This window comes from Mustela lutreola, chromosome 11 (genome assembly GCF_030435805.1).
Source record: "Mustela lutreola isolate mMusLut2 chromosome 11, mMusLut2.pri, whole genome shotgun sequence".
Taxonomy (NCBI): Eukaryota; Metazoa; Chordata; class Mammalia; order Carnivora; family Mustelidae; genus Mustela; species Mustela lutreola.
The window spans coordinates 65,728,723-65,748,606 of record NC_081300.1 but is presented as its reverse complement, the minus strand read 5'-3'; the positions used below and the strand labels follow the sequence as shown (position 1 = coordinate 65,748,606).

Sequence of the window (19,884 nt, the reverse complement as noted above, 5' to 3'; positions counted from 1 at the left end):
GAGTCCTGGGTGATATTAACCACCTGCCTCCTGAGACAGAATGGAACAGAGGGAAGAGAAAGATTGTTCTGGGGGTCCAGAACAATCTCAGCATCACCACCATGACTCTGGCCACCTTGATGACAGGATCCAGAAGGATTCTGTGAGCAGGACTTAGGTTCCCTGGAAAACAGATTCTGCTTCTCCAATCAGAATAGCCCAGGAGCTATGCCAGGGCACAGCCTAAAACTGGAGTTGTAGCCCCAGACTCCACAACAACAAGAGGGATTCCCTGAGCTGAGGGAATCCAGTCTACGCCCCTTGGGGCTGAGCCCTTCCCTTTCTGCAACCACAAAGCTCCTCAGCAGCAGCCCCTGAGGCCTGGCTGATTTGCATAACCAGCAGGTCTGTCCTGCAAGGGGATAAGAAAGGCCTGGGAGGAACTTTGCCCAGCCTTGGGCCTTGGGAGCAGAATCAGGGTGCCTCCATCATGGTCTGGACCCCTCTCCTCCTCAGCCTTCTTGCTCACTGCACAGGTGCTGTGCCCAGGCTCACTGGGATCCAGTAGGGGACAGAATCCCCTACTGAATCCTGCTGCAGAATGAGGGGCTAGACAGGAGAAACCCGCTACTGTGCTTACTGGCTCTGTGTGAGCTCTAAGGAACTCACCTACCCAGAGAAAGGGTCTGGGGGCTCACGTTGGTTCAAAGGCTCTATCCAAGGCTCTGGGTCCCTTGGGCTGAGATTGCTGGGAAGGAGTAACTCTGGGGGCCAAGAGAACCCCTGGAGCTCAGTCCAGGCCAAGAAAGCAGAGTCCCCTTAGCTGGGAGCCCACATCTCATGTCCTCTCTTGCAGGTTCCACAGTCGCTTATGAGCTGACTCAGGACTCCTCGGTGTCAGTGAACCTGGGACAGACGGCCAGGATCACGTGTCGGGGAGACAACATTGGTAGTAAATATGCTTACTGGTACCAGCAGAAGCCAAGCCAGGCCCCTCTGCTAATTATCTATGGTGATAGCAACCGGCCCTCAGGGATCCCTGAGCGATTCTCAGGAACAAACTCGGGGAACACGGCCACCCTGACCATCAGCGGTGCCCAGGCTGAGGATGAGGCTGACTATTACTGTCAGGTGTGGGACAGTGGTAATGCTCACGGTGACGCAGGCAGATGGGGAAGTGAGCCACAAACCCTCCTAACCAGACCTGACACTGTCACCAGCTGTCTGAGCAGCTACAGGCCTGAGGGCCAGGCATCCTCTCTGGTCCCAGCTCCGACCCTCCAGGGTTGGGAGACTCCAGCAGGTTCTTTGCCCTCTCAGGGTCTCTATTTACCCTGCTAAGAAATGGCAGGTATGGGCCTGTTTTGAGTCATAGAGGTTGTCATCAGCGCCCTGTGGGTCCAGACGTCCCCCTACTAGCTGATCCCTGGGACTGCTTTGTTCCCTCTCCAGGTTTAGCTCCTCGCTCGCTTCCCTCAGGACTGATCAGAGGAGTCAGGATACTGGAAGGAGGGGTGCCTGGGTGGCTCAGTCGGTTAAGCAACTGCCTTCGGCTCAGGTCATGATCCCAGGGTCCTGGGATCGAGCCCCACATCGGGCTCCCTGCTCAGTGGAGAGCCTGCTTCTCCCTCTCCCTCTGCCTGCCCCTCAGATTATTTGTGCACTCTCTCTCTCTTTCTCTCTATCTCTCTGGCAAATAAATAAATAAAATCTTGTTAAAATTAAAAAAAAAAAATACTGGAAGGGAAGGACACAGCTACAAGCTGGCTTCCAGCTCACGGCAATCCTGCTTGTTGATTTATGTGATCACCCTGCGCTGAGACCCAGGACATTTATGCATTAGAGAAGAGCCTCCTTGGGGGAGGGGGACAGGGCCTGCAGCTGAACCCTCGGCAGCATGGCCCACCCATTCTCCAAGAATCGGGGTTCAAGCTCCCTGCTGCTTTGTAAGTAGACCTGTAAGGTTTTGACCATAAGTTTATAAAATGTTCTCAATGTTCTTCTATATGTAGAGAGAGAATGTAAGTGAGTATCATCATGATTGGACATCCACTCTTTTTGAAAATTCTTCTTTAACATTTGGAAATTTTCCATCTTTTTCTTCCCTCATCTTGAACTTTGTTTTCACTCCATACCCTGCATTGAATTTGACCTGCTCATACATTTTTACACCTGTCATGCATTTAGACAGGATCCTGTCCTCATTTTATTCATTATCCTGTCATGCATTTCTGTCCTAAAAATATACATTAAGTTTACATTCTAAAATTCAGTTTCACAGCCTGTGACTTTGAGTGTTAAAAGTATTTTCTGCCACACCGAGTTGGCATCTTAATTATTCATAGCAGTATGTAATTGAAACAACAAAAACATACTAAAATTTACACAGATAATCATTAAGTAGTGTCAATTTGTGAATCCACTGATGAATATGAGATCCTGCCAGAATGAAGCAAGGCCCTGCATCTATTCTGTTCTGGCTTTCATTTTTATATGAAACTCAAAGAAACCTTCACCTCATAAACAGAACTTTTGTAATAGAATTTCACTCACAGAACTGAGCTTCTTCCTAATTATATGCCAAAAATCATTAGTGGTTGATGGTCAAAAATTATTTTTTTCAATTGTCTATTAGCTTGCAGCTCTATCTCAAATACTTTTAATTTTGCTGAAAGCAAAGAATTAGAAACCACCTGCCTTTGAGAGGATTTGAACTGGTAGACAATTTGATGCACCACTTGACCCTTTCTGGAATGAAGGGTTTATTACCCCATCTGCTAGAGATGCCTGCAAACAGCCCTGCCCTCATCTGTCAGCTCCCTTGATGAAGAGAGCCACCCAGAGCTGAGCCGTGTTCCTGCCCTGAACAGCTGGCCTCTGAAAGCTGATGAGTGTGAAGGTGTGAAGACCAATCCTCTCAGCCCACTTGGGGAAGCTGAGAAGGACCATCCCAACAGCAAAGCTCCACTATATCTGATTCCTTCCTCTGCCCATTCTGCTTCGCACCCATCCCTTGCACATGGGTTGGTCCCAAGCATTCTCTATAAACCTCCTGCCGTCTGTCTCCATCCCAGAATCAGCTCCCTGCACAGAGGTGTCACCTAGCCATTTGTCGTCTACTTTCCCAGGTTCACATCAGGGACACGCACCAAGAAACTTGACTGGAAGTTACTGAGAGACCTCTTGTGCATGATAGAGTTTAAAAGACTGGGGGAAAAAAATTAAAATCTGTAATTGTCTTGCATCTTTGCAAACACAGTATTTTTTTTCCTTTTTTTTTTTTTTTTTTTTTTTTTTTGAGAAACACGCTTTCATCTTCTCATGTGCTGCAGGTATATTTTTCCTTCAAAACTTGGTGGTGCCGACTTGAACCATTCAATCCAGGAAAAGCCCCACTGTGTTATCTAAATGGCAAATCCAGTCCTCACTGTCAAAGATAGTATTCAGATGTGCTTCTGTTAGTAATCATCTGGCTGTATTTGTCAACACATGTAAACATCTGGGTGGGTATTTGAGGGAATATTATAAAATCATTGAAAATCAAAAAATGTGTCTGGAGACATGGTCAAGCAATAAAATGATGTTGATATTATGTGATTATCCATTTTATAATAACTTTTTATGAACTAGGTTGGTGGCTAGGCTATTTGTCCATATTAAGTTTGCAACATACAATGCAACAGTTACTATGTTGTGCCACACAGATTTATAAATAGATATGAGGGTGTGTGAGCTTTGGAGAATAATGACATCAGAATCAGATATAGATTACATTAGTATTGGTAGCCATCAGGATGGAGTGCTTTCTATGAATGTAATAAAGGAGATGGTACCACTCTCTAAGGAGGTGCCTTGTCCCCATGAGGACCTGCCAGGATGATTGTTGCTGGTAGACAGTTGAAAGAGCTGTGGCTGTTACAAAGCCACCACCTGCCATGCAGGTCCTCACCATGCTCCCAGGTATCAATCCGACTTTGGAAAGGGCCTGGAAAACTGGGATTCGCTATGCAAATATCAACCCACCTGGTCAGCTGAGGCTGGAACCTCAGGCCGCTGGTCACACCCACTCCAGAACCCCGCCCTCCGCTTAACCCCACTCCCTCAACAGGTTTCTCAGAGTTCCGGACACAGCCAGGATTAGTGTGAGCAGAGTAAGACACTGTCGTTGCGTGTAAAATTTAAGGGAGGACCCCAAAACTCAGTAATCAAGATAAATAGTATCTAATGCAGTTTTTTTTTTTTTAAATCATAATGAATGCAGAAAAACTCCATGCAAAACTGTAAGTCAGGTCAGTATCCCGCCCTACACTGGACTGACTCGATTCACTCGCCTCCCCACCCCACCCCCAGGTGATGGTTCCAGGGGTGAGGTGGGCGTCAGGGAAGTTGAAGAACCAGAGTCCAGCCTCTGCACCCTCCCACCTGCCCCACTGCTGGAACCCTTCCGTGGCCTCCCCCACCAACCCCTCCCGACTCCAGCTCTTTGTAGGGTTTAGCCTCCTTCTACTGCTGGTCTCTGCTGCCCCCTATTGGACTGTCCTCTTGGGGCTGCACTCCAGGCGACTAGATTGGGAGCCTTAAAGGTTAAAGCCCCGAAATGTTTTGAAGCATCCCCACCCTTCAGTTCCAGGTTGGCCCCACCTCATGTGAGAAATAAATAAATAAAGAGAGAGACAGAGACGAAAGAAAGAAAGAAAGAAAGAAAGAAAGAAAGAAAGAAAGAAAGAAAGAAAGAAAGAAAGAAAGAAAGAAAGAAAGAGAAAGGATGGTCCTCCCCGTTCTCAGAATAGTACTGGTAAGTTCCAGAACATCATGTTTACACCGGGTTGTTGTGTGTCTTGGAAAGAAACTCTCCCTCTCTGTGCTGCAGTTTCTTCATCAGTTGAAGGATCTAGAAGGTCCCCACCAGCATGGTGAGTCTGTGACATCTAGAGAAGCAGTAGAATTCCCTTTCCATTTGCTGGAGGAAAGCTGGGGGTGGGGAGAGACTGCCCCTCCGGATCAGCAGAGGTGGGGAGGTCTTCAGGGTTCCTGGGGACCCCTTGGAGGGGGGCTCAGGAGCTGCAGAGCCAGATCCTGACTCTGAGGATTCTGAGAGATTCCAGAACACTTGTCACATCCCTGGACAGACACTTTGTGACACACACACACACACACACACACACACACACACACACACACACCAGAAAAATAGTGAGATGAAAAGGCCCAGCCAACTTTAGTTTGGCGTGGAAGGGAGCAAGGAGCTGAGGAGACCTGGTCGCAGGCAGTCTCTGAGGTCTGTGGAATAGAGAGTGGGCAGGAGACTGATCAGCAGGAGGCAGGGGAACCCTCTGACATGGGAAGCAGGGCTGACGTGACTGGACAGGGGCACAACCCTTCCACTCCATGAGGGGAGGGCTGGGACAGAGGACAGAGGAGCCAGGAACCCTCAGCAGGGAGCCCACCAGGACAGCCATACCTGAACTCCTCTGGCCCAATGTGAATCCAGCCCTTGACACTTCTCAATCCAGGGACGATGTGAGGGGCAGGCTTGAGTAGACCAGAGTTGCAGCTGCACCAGCTGGGAAGACCAGCTCATCCCTCAAGAGTCCTCCAGGAAACAGCCCAGGCCCAGATTTCTGACCACAGCCACCACAATAGGATGTGGTCTGTGACGGTGGCTGCCCAGACGCTGTGGCAGGTGCATGGGTGGGCACAGCTGAGATGCTGCCTTTAGGGAAAGCCCCTTTTTCTTTCCAAGACTTGGGGCTGTCCCCTGGAGGACCACAACTTCTGGGCCTTAGGTAGCAAGTGAGTTTCACACCCACACAGGGATGCTGGAAGGGAACAGCTTCAGCCTGGACCACTGAAGCCCACCCTTCCCCAGCCCTCATGGTGCCAAGGTCAGAGGCATGGCCTTCATCCCATGGAAAGGACAATCTTGGCCAAATGTAGCAGGAAAATTAAGGTGTGCTTGACTCAAAACATGGGCCAGACAACTATTAGAGGGATCTCCCAGGAAAGTCACTTAGGCAGGCCCCGGGAGGCCTCTTTTAGAGCTGCTGACATAGAAATGAGAAGCTGCAAACCCAGATTTGAGCAGGTGTATGAAAGACCTTGCAGCAGAAAAGGCAACTGGAAAGCAAAATAGGAGGTGCTGGGTGACAGGCGGGATCCTGTCACCTGCTCTACACTGAGCTGTGTGACTTCACCAGACCCAGAGAGTGGAATCATCATCAACAAAGCATGTTCTGAAGCCATGCCAGGGCCAGACGTCTGCATAGAATCTGCTTGAACATCAATTTCCTCATCCTCCAATGGGCAAGACAATCTCAGCTGAGCCACCAGTTGGCCCCGTTTCCTGCATCAATCTCATTGCATTAGGTTTTATATTCCTGGGCTTTCCAACGGACTCCAACCCAAAGCACCCGTGCGGCCCATCCCTCCTGCACCCCTGCCCAACAGAGCCTATATCTTGGCTCCCTTGTAAGCAAAGCATGAGCCTTCTAGATGGACAGAAGGCTGAAGTGCAGGGGACAAGCTCACTCCTAGATTCTCAATCACTCTGCAGCCCACTCCCAGAATGACTTGGCTCCTGCATTCACTTCCAATGGACTTTACTTTTTTTCACCTGTGAAGCAGGCACACTTGCCCCCACAACATGCCAACGGTTGTTCTAAAGCCCAAATCTGAGGGGCATTCAGTCAACACCTGCTACATCTGGGCTTAGCAGTCACATGATCTCATTCATCTTCATGACTGCCCTGCTGCATAATAATCTAAATCTAAATCATAATCTAAAATCTAAAATCTGTCCATTTTACAGATGAGGAAACTGAGGTCCAGAGAGACCTAAGTCTGGAAGGCTTCAACATTCTTGAGCCTGATGTTACTCTTTGAGTGAGGGATATAGAATCACTCTCTGCAGGGCCCTTGTCTGGCTGAGATGACCAAAGGCGAAACAGCCATTCTTGACCAAACCTGCCAAGGAACTGGAGTATGAAGGGACCCAGCCTGGGGGACTTGTCAAAAGAGAATTCCTAGCCCCAGTTCCACCTCAGTGAATCAGGCCTTGGTGGTTCTTGATCCATGGGCACTCAGCTGCTCCCTGTGGCCCCTTCAAGCCCCAGGGAGATGCTCCTTAGATCTGGGACACCCCTGGGGAAGAGGGAAATAAGGTAGGTCAGGTAGGCCCCACCCAGGGCCCCAGGAGCAGGGACTGTGGGCGGACTTCAATGGGAGGAGGTGGAGCCCAGTATGTGACCACAGCAGGGCAGTTGGCGGATTTCACTCTGAGGGAGTTCCCCAGGGGTAACAGCCATGAGCCCTGGAGAGGGCTGGGCACTGGGTGTAGGGACCAGAGAAGGCCCAGGCAGAAGACAGGGTCATGTGGGCCAGGAACACTGGGAAGGCTGCTGTCAGCAAGAGAGACTAGTGGCCCCTCTCCAGCAAGTTCAAGCCAAGCTTCCAGCCTGAGGGCAGATGAGGCCCAAGACAGGCCAAGAGGGCTGTGATGGCCCCTGGGGGGGCAAAGCCCTGACCCAGGCAGCGCTGGCCCCTACTGCTGCAAAGCCTGGCCATGGGCACCCAAGTCCTGCTGTCCCCAATGCAGCACCACCAAGCACAGCCCCAGCAGAAAGGAGCTTGTCCAGCTTCCGAAGCCTATGAGACAGGTAAGGAGCCAAAAGAGTTATGGTGGGAATATGTGGATCTCCCTGAGGTGGGAGCCAGGAGTGGGCATCCAAAGAGGAGAGCAGCAGTGAGGGGAAGAATGGAGTGAAGGAAGAATCAGCCAGAGAGAAGGAGCTTGGGCAGAGACTGGCTGTATTTAAAGTGCTGATATTTGTCCTCCACGGATTTTTTTTTTTTGCATTGATTTTTAGCTTTTAATATTACATAAAAATATGATTTATCTTGATGACTGAATTTTTGGCACCCCTTAAATTTTGCACTAGTGCCACCCTTGCCTCACACTTGTCCTCCGGGCAGGGCAGAAACATGGAGGCAGGAGCAAGATGTACCCAGAGGCACTAATCATTTTAGAGGCAGAACGTCTCTCTCTGTACCCCAAGTTAGATCCTGCTGTTATCCCCATCTTGCAGAGGAAGGTAGGGGTCCAGAGACGTAAATTGACCTTTCCAAGGTCACAGAGCATAGGCACAAACAGTCTGGGGACTAGAAGTCCGAGGCCCAAATGCTGTGATCCCATCATCGTGTCCTGTGTTGAAACAAAATGGTGCAACAGAAGAGGTGGCCTGCAAGGCAGTTAGGGGAGCAAGGGCTTGGCTGAGTCTCCCCCAAGGATGTCCACTCTGCAACTTTTTCATAAATACTTACAGGAGCCAGGACTAGGGACCCAAAGAGGGTGGACCTGAACCAAAGAGGTCACAGGCACAGGGACAGATCACACTGATCAGACAGATGCACGGAAACTGAAGCGTGAGGCTGGCGCTCAAGGCACTGGGAGATGCCTGGGCTGCGTGCAGGGTGCACAGGCGCAGCAGGGAGCTCCCTGCCCGAAGCAGGGGTGAGCAGGCGCCACACCGTGCTGTGCGTTGTGTTTTTTCGGTGCGTCCTTGATCTTGGAGTACAGGGGAGTTGTTGAGAGATTTAAGCAGCAGACTGTCAGGGTCGGATTCGTGTTTGGAAAACTATTTTCAAATAGGAGACTAGTGTGAGGCCAGATTAGAGGACCAAGGATGGATAATGGCCAAAGCTTGCGCCTTGGGGATGGGGAGGAAAGGCCAAGTACCAAGATCTCCTATAAAATTAGCAAGTACCAGAGTTTGACCAGGGAGGAATGGGCACTCTCATGGACTGTCTATAGAAAGTCTAAAACGTATAACCATCTTAACAATATGCAGCAGGTCACTTTTTAAAAGTCTATATATTTAAATTGTGTGATTACACTGCTAGGAATTCATGGGGTGGTAAGGGTAGGGGAGGAATAATCAGAAATGTAACCAAAGGTTTACAAAAAAGAATGGCTAGCTCAACATTATTAATGGTGGGAGAAAACTGGAAATAATCTAAATATCCAACAGAAAGGGTGTGACCAAATACCTTCGGAACATCCATCATAAGGAATCTTACACAAGCCTCCAAAACTCTCTTTCTGAAATTGGGCTTTTTTTTTTCTCTTTCTGAAATGTGTGCACATTTTCAAAAGACTGTCCGAAAATATAGAAAAATATCAATGGTATGTCTCTGGCTGATGGGACTTCAGCTCATTTAAATTTTTGCTTTCTAATTTTCTATACTTTTGAAAATGTTCACAGGAAGATATATGTTTTGTTTTTATCTTCTAAAATAATTTTTAATATAAAAGTAACATGTACTTGTAAAAAAAAATAAAAGATTAAGCAAAGAAGTATATTAAAGAAAAAGTGTAATGTTTCTGCTTACCTTCTCCACACATCTTACCCTAAAACCCATTGTCCAGAGATGACCACTGTCAGGTTGGCCTATATATTTCTATTCCTTCTCCCATGTGGGTATGTCCCTGAAAACACACACACACGCATCTAGTTGGTTATACATCCATTATTTGGAAAAAATGAAATCATGCTCTGCTTATTATCCGGCAACCAGCTTCTTAAACCGTTTTTTACTGATGTTTTCTATCTCAATCTGTATGGATCTCCCATGTTCTTATAATGGCTTTGTAAGACTTCAAAATTTGGATGACCCAGAGGGTATGTAATCATTACCTTATTAATGGAAATTTAGGTTGTTTCCATTTAAAATATAAATTACAAGTGATGCTGTCACGGAAATACCCACATATGTGTGCATATGTTGTGTGTGCTTGAAGTGCACTTAAGTGTCTACTTTGGACTAATGACTATACTGGAATTATTGGACCAGAGAGAATGGGCTTTTGAAATGTTCTTTATATACTACCCAAATGTCCTTCTGCAAGGCTGTCCCAGCTTATATTCACTGCAGTGAATGACAGTGCCCTTTCCTCACATCCTTCCCAATACTGTGACACTGCTGACCTTTTTTATTTGCTCATCCCTGATGAGTATTAATGAGGATGTGTTCGTGTTTAATTGCGTATGGGATCGTGGGTGAGCGTTCTTCCCTTCCATATTTTTTTGACTGATTATATTTTCACTGTGAATTTTCCTGTCGTAATTTTGCCTATTTTCCCATTTGATTCCTTGTGTTTTCTTATCGATCTATAGAAACTCCTCATATGTGAATCCCTGGTTAAGTGTATATCTTGTAAATATTATTTGGTGGAATTTCCTTTTCATTTTATGACTATGGAATAAGATTTGACAGTGTCATTGGTGGATGTGTCTTCTGGTCCCTTGGGTCAGTAAGATCTCCCAAAACATTCTACTTTCCCTTAAAAGGTAGTGGCTGGGAGGGCAGAATGGCCGATCATGGGACTCCCCCACCAGGATATGAACCCACAGCCTCCCCAAACCATTCAGTCTGCTTCCTGTGCTTGCAAAGGGCTTCTGGCATCAGGGGCTTCAGGAAGTCCAGCTTGGACTTGTAAAACCACCACCCAGAATGGTTGGTAATAGCATCAAAGGGCCAAGGTCAAGTGGACCTTTTTAGGTAGCATTAACTACCTGCAGGTTCAGTGACTCCTCCATCTGATGGGAAGGGTGCATGGCGGCAGTATTTCCTCTCTGTTGACCCTCTCCTATGAGGACAGGGCAGCACGTGCCCATGAAGGGAGTGCCTTGATCTCCTCTTTATTCTCCCAATGACACCTTGATATCTAGGGAAAAGAAGAAATGTAAATAGTTCCCTAATGTTCCCCACTTTATAGAAGGATGGTCAGTTCCCTCCATCTTCCCCTACTGATTTATCACTGCATGATAACCTGGTAAATTCTTAGATCTTATGGATCAGTTTAGGGGTTCACACAAAGGTCATCCTTTGTGCATGATGGAAATGTGGCTTCACATATGGACATCAGTCCAGTGGGAGCCTCCTCGGGAGACTCCTAGGTACACACACATGACCCCAGGAGATCTCTAAGCTCCTGCTTGCTGATTGAGGATACACTCTAGCTCATCTGTGCCTACCCAACTGGGGCATGAAATCAGTCACTCATGCTAGTTCCAGTTAGTGGGAGTGGGGATTGAAGACTCCTTGAAAGGAACAGAGCAGAAGTCACACACCAGACCATTTCCGACATGAGACCAGATAAGGGATTGGCTAGAGCTGCTCCCGAGGTCATTTGGACACAGGTTGGCATGCTCTACAGAACCAACCAAGACTTAATGTAAAACAGTCCCTAACTAGGACATTCCCAAGAAGAAAAATCTGAGCTTTCTAGCGCGATGGCTGGGGACATAGGAACGTTCCAATGGCTCATGAACACATACACACCTTCTTTTAATTGCAAAGGAAGGTTTCAGAAGCAGGGTTCACCCTCTGCCCTCAACTCATGGTGTTACCAAGAATTGGGGTTGTTTGAAAATGCTGAGAGGGGATGTCCTGTTCATCTGCATGGAACCTAATTCAAAAGATTACACAGGCCCTCCATAGACTCAATCCAATTCCCGGGAGATGGTAGTACCAAGAGCAGATCAGATATCAGCTTCCTTTGGAAGATCTGTTTCCAAGGATCCTGTTGCAGAACACATGGGGTCACTGGTCCTGTCATCTGCTAGGATGGGGGTCGTGTCTCTCCTTCATGCTGAGCAGACACCAGCCTAGAGGAGTGCCCCTACTTCCTCCACCACAGCTGCAGGTGGGGGGCTACTGGGTGGGGCACAGCTCCCAGGAGGGGTTTTTGTATGAGCCTGTGTCACAGTGTCCGGTGTTCGGCGGAGGGACCCAGCTGACCGTCCTAGGTGAGTCTCCTCAACTCCCTCCTTCCTTCCCTGCTCTCCCAGAGGTCTGGGTGATTTTCTGCCTTTTTCTTTTGTGTCTTTTATGTCTCGTCTCAACCATGGTCATGCTTTCACCTGGGATCCCAACGTCTGGGACGCTGACCTCCTCCTCTCCCCATTGGATTTTCCTGCTTACTTCTTAGGTCATCACCAGCCCCTTACCTCCACCCCGAGAGGCAGACAATGGTTGGGATGACTAAAAACTCCTCTCTCTGTCTGCCGGGGTCGTGCTGGGTCCTACGTGTGCTCTGTTCTGGCCCCTGATGCTCCACTCGTATCAATGGGAGGCACTGGGGTCCGCCATCCTAAAGGGAAGAGGGCAGAGGGAGCATTGGGGGGGGATGACCATTTGGGGCCTTTAGAGGGACCCAGCACCCTCAGGTCCTAGGCTGGGGACACACAGGTTAGAGGTTCTGAGAAGGCCCCAGGGCTCTGGGACAAGGATCCAAGGATGGTTGCAGGGGTGGAATGGCTCCCGCCGGCCTCTCCAGGCTGCCACCCAGCGCTCTATGGGCAGAGAGCCAAGCAACACTGCAAGACAGGAGAGAGCAGGGAGGACAAGGTGCTCCAGTCAGGAAGCCTGGAACAGGGTCATGGAACGACAGGGTGTGGGGAAAAGACAGACTCCTGGCTCTTATGGGAAACGAACAGTTACAAAATGAAGCCAGTATGGACAGTATGGCTACTGACCTGACTAATTGGCCAGGGGAAACACCAAGGGACAAGGCAGAGGGGACACCCAAGAACCTTCAGGCAGACCGTGGTCTTATGGGGTCCTTGGCTCATTACAGACTTCGAGAGAGATACATTTGGGTAAATATAATTGCCACAGAGGAGAGATCCAGAGGCCTCCAGAGCAGAAATACCAGATCACAGGAGACCACAGAGAGTTCTTGTCATCCACTCCGGGGACAGGCAGAATGTCACAGGAAGAGGCCAAGAGAGTGAGGGCGAGACATCTGTGTGACAGGCCAGGGCCCAGACGGTTCTCAAGTCAGGAGATGGCAGGGGTACAGTGTGACAGCTACCCATGAGGGATGGGAAATAGTTAGAGGAAGATGCAAGCCACCCTCTTGAGAATAATTGCTCAGACAGAGGTTGGTCCCTAAACAGGGGCCCATGCCCTGGGCCTGGACACCCAGGCCTGTGGGTGTCTCTAACCTTGATGTTAGAGACACTAACAACAGGGTCTCCCGCAAATGGAAATGGAATCAATGACCCACTGCCCCCACCATGCCCCACAGGTCAGCCCACGTCCGCACCCTCGGTCACGCTCTTCCCGCCCTCCTCTGAGGAACTCGCCGCCAGCAAGGCCACCCTGGTGTGCCTCATCAGTGACTTCTACCCCAGCGGCGTGGCGGTGGCCTGGAAGGCAGACGGCAGCCCCGTCACCCAGGGCGTGGAGACCACCAAGCCCTCCAAACAGAGCAACAACAAGTACGCGGCCAGCAGCTACCTGAGCCTGTCGCCTGACAAGTGGCAATCTCACAGCAGCTTCAGCTGCCTGGTCACGCACGAGGGCAACACCGTGGAGAAGAAGGTGGTCCCCTCACAGTGCTCTTAGGTCCCTGAGACTTCCAGGGATGGGGGCCTTCCTCTCCCAGATACCCCTTTCCCAGCTCACCATGTCCCCCTGAGTCCCCACCCAGGTTCTGCTCAGAGCAGGCAGGTCACAATGCCATCCCTGTTTATTATTTGCTCAATAAAGATCTCATCATTTATCATCTGATATTTCTGATGTGTATTTTCTATCTGGTTGTGCCTAGGTTAAAGTTTCGGTAGTTAAGGGAAGGGACAGTTATGGAACATGTGATATTATCCGCTCATCGTCTACTCAGCTAACTCTGAAAGGACCCCCTCTGAGCTCTGTTTGTCCCAGTCAGTGACACATAGCAGGAAAGAGTCCTGTGGATCTGGGAGCGCCACCATGCGATCCTTGTCACCTGTAAAGTGCAAAAAGCTGACTGAGATGGACCAGGGGGCCTCCGGGGTAACAGGGAGAAATGGTGAGGGCTCCAGGAGCCAGCAGTGGGCACAGACAACAATAAGAAGGAAGGTGATCCTTGAGCCAAAACAATGGCTTTCCAGAGCAGGAGGGAACTTCCCTGTTCCAATACAAATGACCCAGAGGGAGAGCGATGACCACCCAATGAGCAGTCCATGTTTGGCCCATTAGCAGGGAGCCAGGAAAGCTTTGAACAGTGCCTCTTAGAAATACATTTCTCAAACTTCCACAATGCCTGTCAGCTATGTAAAGACCATAGCAAGTTCTACAGCAAACAGTTTAACATCTTGTAGCCTAACACTCCCCAACCTCGTTGACTCTCCCAACCAGCTCAGGGAGCCCTGGAACACTCTTCAAGACAGCAGAGTCCCCTTCACTAGTGCTGAGATCTAAGAGTCAGGCTGAAGCACAAGGAAGCCCAGTTAATGTTCTGATGGGCCTGGGTTAGGTTCAGGATCAGAGTGGCCCTAGCAGGGGGCTGGCACCTCAATCAGTGAGGTCAAGGAGAGCGCTACTCTCTGGGTAGGTTATGAATGAAGCCGATGATGTTGGCCTGCGTGTGGTGGAGATTTGGAGAACTGGGTCAGTAGAAAGGCAAGCAAGTGGGCATCCAATGATTGTCCCTAGGACAGAGAGTCAATTCCATTCAAGGAGTATAGTTGGACTGGGGCAGATAAGTCAGGAGGGTGAGTGTGGCTTGAGGACTACAGCAAGGTCAAGCTTCCCCAAGCATCAGGGCCCTCCACCCTCCTCTGCTTGGGCCTACAGGACTTTCACTCACTCGGGCTCAATCCTGACTGCACATGCAGTCTGGTGTCAGACATACACTCCCAGGGCCCTGAAGCAGGCCGGGTAATCCCCCTGTCTATGTCTGGAGCTTATGGGGAACGAGGAGGAGCCTTCACCAGAACTCCTAGGGTGCTGAGTCAGGCCAAGGACAGAGCCTACAAAGCCAGGGAGTTTAAGGACCACAATGGTACAGAGCACAGGGACCCCTTATTAAGGTTTCATCCCGCCACTCCCACCCTAGAGAATCCTAAGAGGTAGAAGGAAGAGTAGAGGGTCCTGGTATCACACAGCACCTGCTGGCCTCATTTCATGGATCTGACTACAGAGGCCCAAATGAGGGAGAAGACCACCCAGGTCTCCCTCATTTCCATGGCCCTGCAGGCAGAAGCCCGGAATCTCCCTGCCTCCGGTACGACCCCTCACTTCCTGTAAGTTTACATTTAGGAAGAGTAAAACACCAAAATACAAAGATGGAGGAATAAGAATACCTCCAAATTCATAAACTCCAGGTTGCAGTTTACCAGTTCCCTGATGATGCTGACCCAACGACAGAATAATTGCTCTGTTATGAAATATTTTGAAGCAAGCTCCAGGTATCATGTCTTCTATAGATAAATATTTTATCTATGGAGCGACAGATAAGGTCCTAGCAGAAACAAAAGTATTATTATCAAACCTACACAAACACTATGAATAAACCATTTAATCCAAAACTCTTTCTCCTCAGAGTTATCACAATTGCCATAACAGAATTCAAGGAGTTACATTTCAGGTCCTGTACTTATTTGATGGTATTTCCTATTATGACTATAGAATACGGTTTGTCACTGTGATCGGTGGATGAGTCTTCGGGTCCCTTGGGTCAGTAAGAATGTCCTCAATCACTCTACTTTCCCTAAAAAGATAACGGCGATGATGGCAGAGATGCCGATTCTGGAAATCTCCCATGTGGAAATGAAGCCACGGCTTCTCTGAAACATTCAGTCTGCTTCCGGTACCTGCAAAGGGCTTCTGGCATCAGGCGCTTCAGGAGTGCAGCTTGGACTTGGCAAAACCACCGCCCAGAATGGTTGCTACATTGCATCAAAGGGCCCGGGTCAAGTGGACCTTTTTAGGTAGCATTAACTACCTGTAGGTTCACTGACTCCAGCCATTTGATGGGAAGGGTGCCTCATGGCACCCTTGACCTTGACCTTGACCCATGACCACTCATTGGGTGGTCATCGCTCTCCCTCTGGGTCCTTCTGTCCTATGTCCTTTCTGTCCTCCTTCTCCTGTGAGGAAAGGGCAGCACGTGCCCATGAGGGAAATGCAGTAGTACAGTGTGACAGCTACCCAGCTACAGACCCTAGCTGGGTAGCTCCTAGTCCTAAAGACTCCTCTTTATTCTACCCATGGTGCCTCTGATATCTAGGAAAAAGAAGAAATGGAAACTGTCCCCTATTGTTCTCCCTTTATAGAAGGATGGTATGTCCTCTCCATCCTCCCCTGTTGAATCATCACTATGTGGTGAACTGGTAAACCCTGAGATCTTATGGATCACTTTGGGGGATCATACCAGGGTTGTCCTCTATGCACGATGGAAATGTGGCTGCACATATGGACATTAATCCTGTGGGAGCCTCTTTGGGTGGCTCCAGGGTAGACACACATGACCCCAGGACACCTCTAAGCTCCTGCTTCCTGATTGAGGATATACTCTAGCTCATCTATGCCTATCGACCCTGGGCGTGAAATCAGTCACTCATGCCAGCCTTGGTTAGTGGGAGTGGGGAATGAAGACTCTTTGAAAGGAACAGAGCAGAAGTCACACACCAGACCATTCCCAACATGAGACCAGATAAGGGATTGGCTGGAGCTACTCCCGAGGTCATCTGGACACAGGGTGGCATGCTCTACAGAACCAACCAAGACTTAACGTAGGACAGTCCTAACTAGGACATTCCCAAGAAGATAAATCTGAGACCTCTGGAGTGATTGTTGTGGACATAGGAAGTTTCCAGTGGCCCATGAACCCAGACCCACCTGCCTTTAACTGCAAAGGAAGGTTTTGGGAGGGAGGACACACACAGGGCCCTCACCTGATGGTGTCACTAAGGAACTGGGATTGCGTGACGATGCCGAGAGGGGATGTCCTGTTCCTTTCCATGAAACCTAACTCAAAGGACATACAGGCCTTCCACAAACTATTCTACGTCCTGGCAGACAGTAAAACCAAGAGCAGATCAGATCAACTCCCTTTGGGAGAATTGTTTCCAAGGATCCTGTTGCAGAACACATGGGGTCACTGGTCCTGTCATCTGCTCAGGGTGGTGGCCGTGTGTCTCCTCCATGCTGAGCAGACGCCAGCCTAGAGGAGTGACCCCACTTCCTGCACCACAGCTGCAGGTGGGGGGCCAGTGGGTGGGGCACAGGCTCCCAGGAGGGGTTTTTGTATGTGCTTGTATCACAGTGTTATGTGTTCGGCGGAGGGACCCAGCTGACCGTCCTAGGTGAGTCTCCTCAACTCCCTCCTTCCTTCCCTGCTCTCCCAGAGGTCTGGGTGATTTTCTGCCTTTTTCTTTTGTGTCTTTTATGTCTCGTCTCAACCATGGTCATGCTTTCACCTGGGATCCCAACGTCTGGGACGCTGACCTCCTCCTCTCCCCATTGGATTTTCCTGCTTACTTCTTAGGTCATCACCAGCCCCTTACCTCCACCCCGAGAGGCAGACAATGGTTGGGATGACTAAAAACTCCTCTCTCTGTCTGCCGGGGTCGTGCTGGGTCCTACGTGTGCTCTGTTCTGGCCCCTGATGCTCCACTCGTATCAATGGGAGGCACTGGGGTCCGCCATCCTAAAGGGAAGAGGGCAGAGGGAGCATTGGGGGGGGATGACCATTTGGGGCCTTTAGAGGGACCCAGCACCCTCAGGTCCTAGGCTGGGGACACACAGGTTAGAGGTTCTGAGAAGGCCCCAGGGCTCTGGGACAAGGATCCAAGGATGGTTGCAGGGGTGGAATGGCTCCCGCCGGCCTCTCCAGGCTGCCACCCAGCGCTCTATGGGCAGAGAGCCAAGCAACACTGCAAGACAGGAGAGAGCAGGGAGGACAAGGTGCTCCAGTCAGGAAGCCTGGAACAGGGTCATGGAACGACAGGGTGTGGGGAAAAGACAGACTCCTGGCTCTTATGGGAAACGAACAGTTACAAAATGAAGCCAGTATGGACAGTATGGCTACTGACCTGACTAATTGGCCAGGGGAAACACCAAGGGGCAAGGCAGAGGGGACACCCAAGAACCTTCAGGCAGACCGTGGTCTTATGGGGTCCTTGGCTCATTACAGACTTCGAGAGAGATACATTTGGGTAAATATAATTGCCACAGAGGAGAGATCCAGAGGCCTCCAGAGCAGAAATACCAGATCACAGGAGACCACAGAGAGTTCTTGTCATCCACTCCGGGGACAGGCAGAATGTCACAGGAAGAGGCCAAGAGAGTGAGGGCCAGACATCTGTGTGACAGGCCAGGGCCCAGACGGTTCTCAAGTCAGGAGATGGCAGGGGTACAGTGTGACAGCTACCCATGAGGGATGGGAAATAGTTAGAGGAAGATGCAAGCCACCCTCTTGAGAATAATTGCTCAGACAGAGGTTGGTCCCTAAACAGGGGCCCATGCCCTGGGCCTGGACACCCAGGCCTGTGGGTGTCTCTAACCTTGATGTTAGAGACACTAACAACAGGGTCTCCCGCAAATGGAAATGGAATCAATGACCCACTGCCCCCACCATGCCCCACAGGTCAGCCCACGTCCGCACCCTCGGTCACGCTCTTCCCGCCCTCCTCTGAGGAACTCGCCGCCAGCAAGGCCACCCTGGTGTGCCTCATCAGTGACTTCTACCCCAGCGGCGTGGCGGTGGCCTGGAAGGCAGACGGCAGCCCCGTCACCCAGGGCGTGGAGACCACCAAGCCCTCCAAACAGAGCAACAACAAGTACGCGGCCAGCAGCTACCTGAGCCTGTCGCCTGACAAGTGGCAATCTCACAGCAGCTTCAGCTGCCTGGTCACGCACGAGGGCAACACCGTGGAGAAGAAGGTGGTCCCCTCACAGTGCTCTTAGGTCCCTGAGACTTCCAGGGATGGGGGCCTTCCTCTCCCAGATACCCCTTTCCCAGCTCACCATGTCCCCCTGAGTCCCCACCCAGGTTCTGCTCAGAGCAGGCAGGTCACAATGCCATCCCTGTTTATTATTTGCTCAATAAAGATCTCATCATTTATCATCTGATATTTCTGATGTGTATTTTCTATCTGGTTGTGCCTAGGTTAAAGTTTCGGTAGTTAAGGGAAGGGACAGTTATGGAACATGTGATATTATCCGCTCATCGTCTACTCAGCTAACTCTGAAAGGACCCCCTCTGAGCTCTGTTTGTCCCAGTCAGTGACACATAGCAGGAAAGAGTCCTGTGGATCTGGGAGCGCCACCATGCGATCCTTGTCACCTGTAAAGTGCAAAAAGCTGACTGAGATGGACCAGGGGGCCTCCGGGGTAACAGGGAGAAATGGTGAGGGCTCCAGGAGCCAGCAGTGGGCACAGACAACAATAAGAAGGAAGGTGATCCTTGAGCCAAAACAATGGCTTTCCAGAGCAGGAGGGAACTTCCCTGTTCCAATACAAATGACCCAGAGGGAGAGCGATGACCACCCAATGAGCAGTCCATGTTTGGCCCATTAGCAGGGAGCCAGGAAAGCTTTGAACAGTGCCTCTTAGAAATACATTTCTCAAACTTCCACAATGCCTGTCAGCTATGTAAAGACCATAGCAAGTTCTACAGCAAACAGTTTAACATCTTGTAGCCTAACACTCCCCAACCTCGTTGACTCTCCCAACCAGCTCAGGGAGCCCTGGAACACTCTTCAAGACAGCAGAGTCCCCTTCACTAGTGCTGAGATCTAAGAGTCAGGCTGAAGCACAAGGAAGCCCAGTTAATGTTCTGATGGGCCTGGGTTAGGTTCAGGATCAGAGTGGCCCTAGCAGGGGGCTGGCACCTCAATCAGTGAGGTCAAGGAGAGCGCTACTCTCTGGGTAGGTTATGAATGAAGCCGATGATGTTGGCCTGCGTGTGGTGGAGATTTGGAGAACTGGGTCAGTAGAAAGGCAAGCAAGTGGGCATCCAATGATTGTCCCTAGGACAGAGAGTCAATTCCATTCAAGGAGTATAGTTGGACTGGGGCAGATAAGTCAGGAGGGTGAGTGTGGCTTGAGGACTACAGCAAGGTCAAGCTTCCCCAA

General features: G+C 50.0%; 2 protein-coding genes and 1 gene segment (V, D, J or C); all 3 read left to right on the top strand.

Annotated features, from left to right (window-relative positions):
• LOC131811713 (immunoglobulin lambda variable 4-3-like) overlaps positions 1-13,554 on the top strand; it is a 158,456-nt gene extending 144,902 nt beyond the window's left edge. Inside the window, 1 exon segment of the V gene segment in view lies at positions 13,070-13,554. Coding sequence covers positions 13,070-13,389 — 320 coding nt within the window.
• The window catches only part of LOC131811716 (immunoglobulin lambda-1 light chain-like), a 209,112-nt gene extending 190,233 nt beyond the window's left edge, over positions 1-18,879 (top strand). The window contains exons 4-5 of the mRNA XM_059140505.1: positions 17,072-17,111; positions 18,395-18,879. Coding sequence (XP_058996488.1) covers positions 17,072-17,111; positions 18,395-18,714 — 360 coding nt within the window. The 3' untranslated portion in view covers positions 18,715-18,879. The remainder of the gene's footprint in view (positions 1-17,071; positions 17,112-18,394) is intronic.
• The window catches only part of LOC131811715 (immunoglobulin lambda-1 light chain-like), a 204,189-nt gene that overhangs the window by 166,992 nt on the left and 17,313 nt on the right, over positions 1-19,884 (top strand). The gene's annotated exons all lie outside the window — the stretch shown is intronic.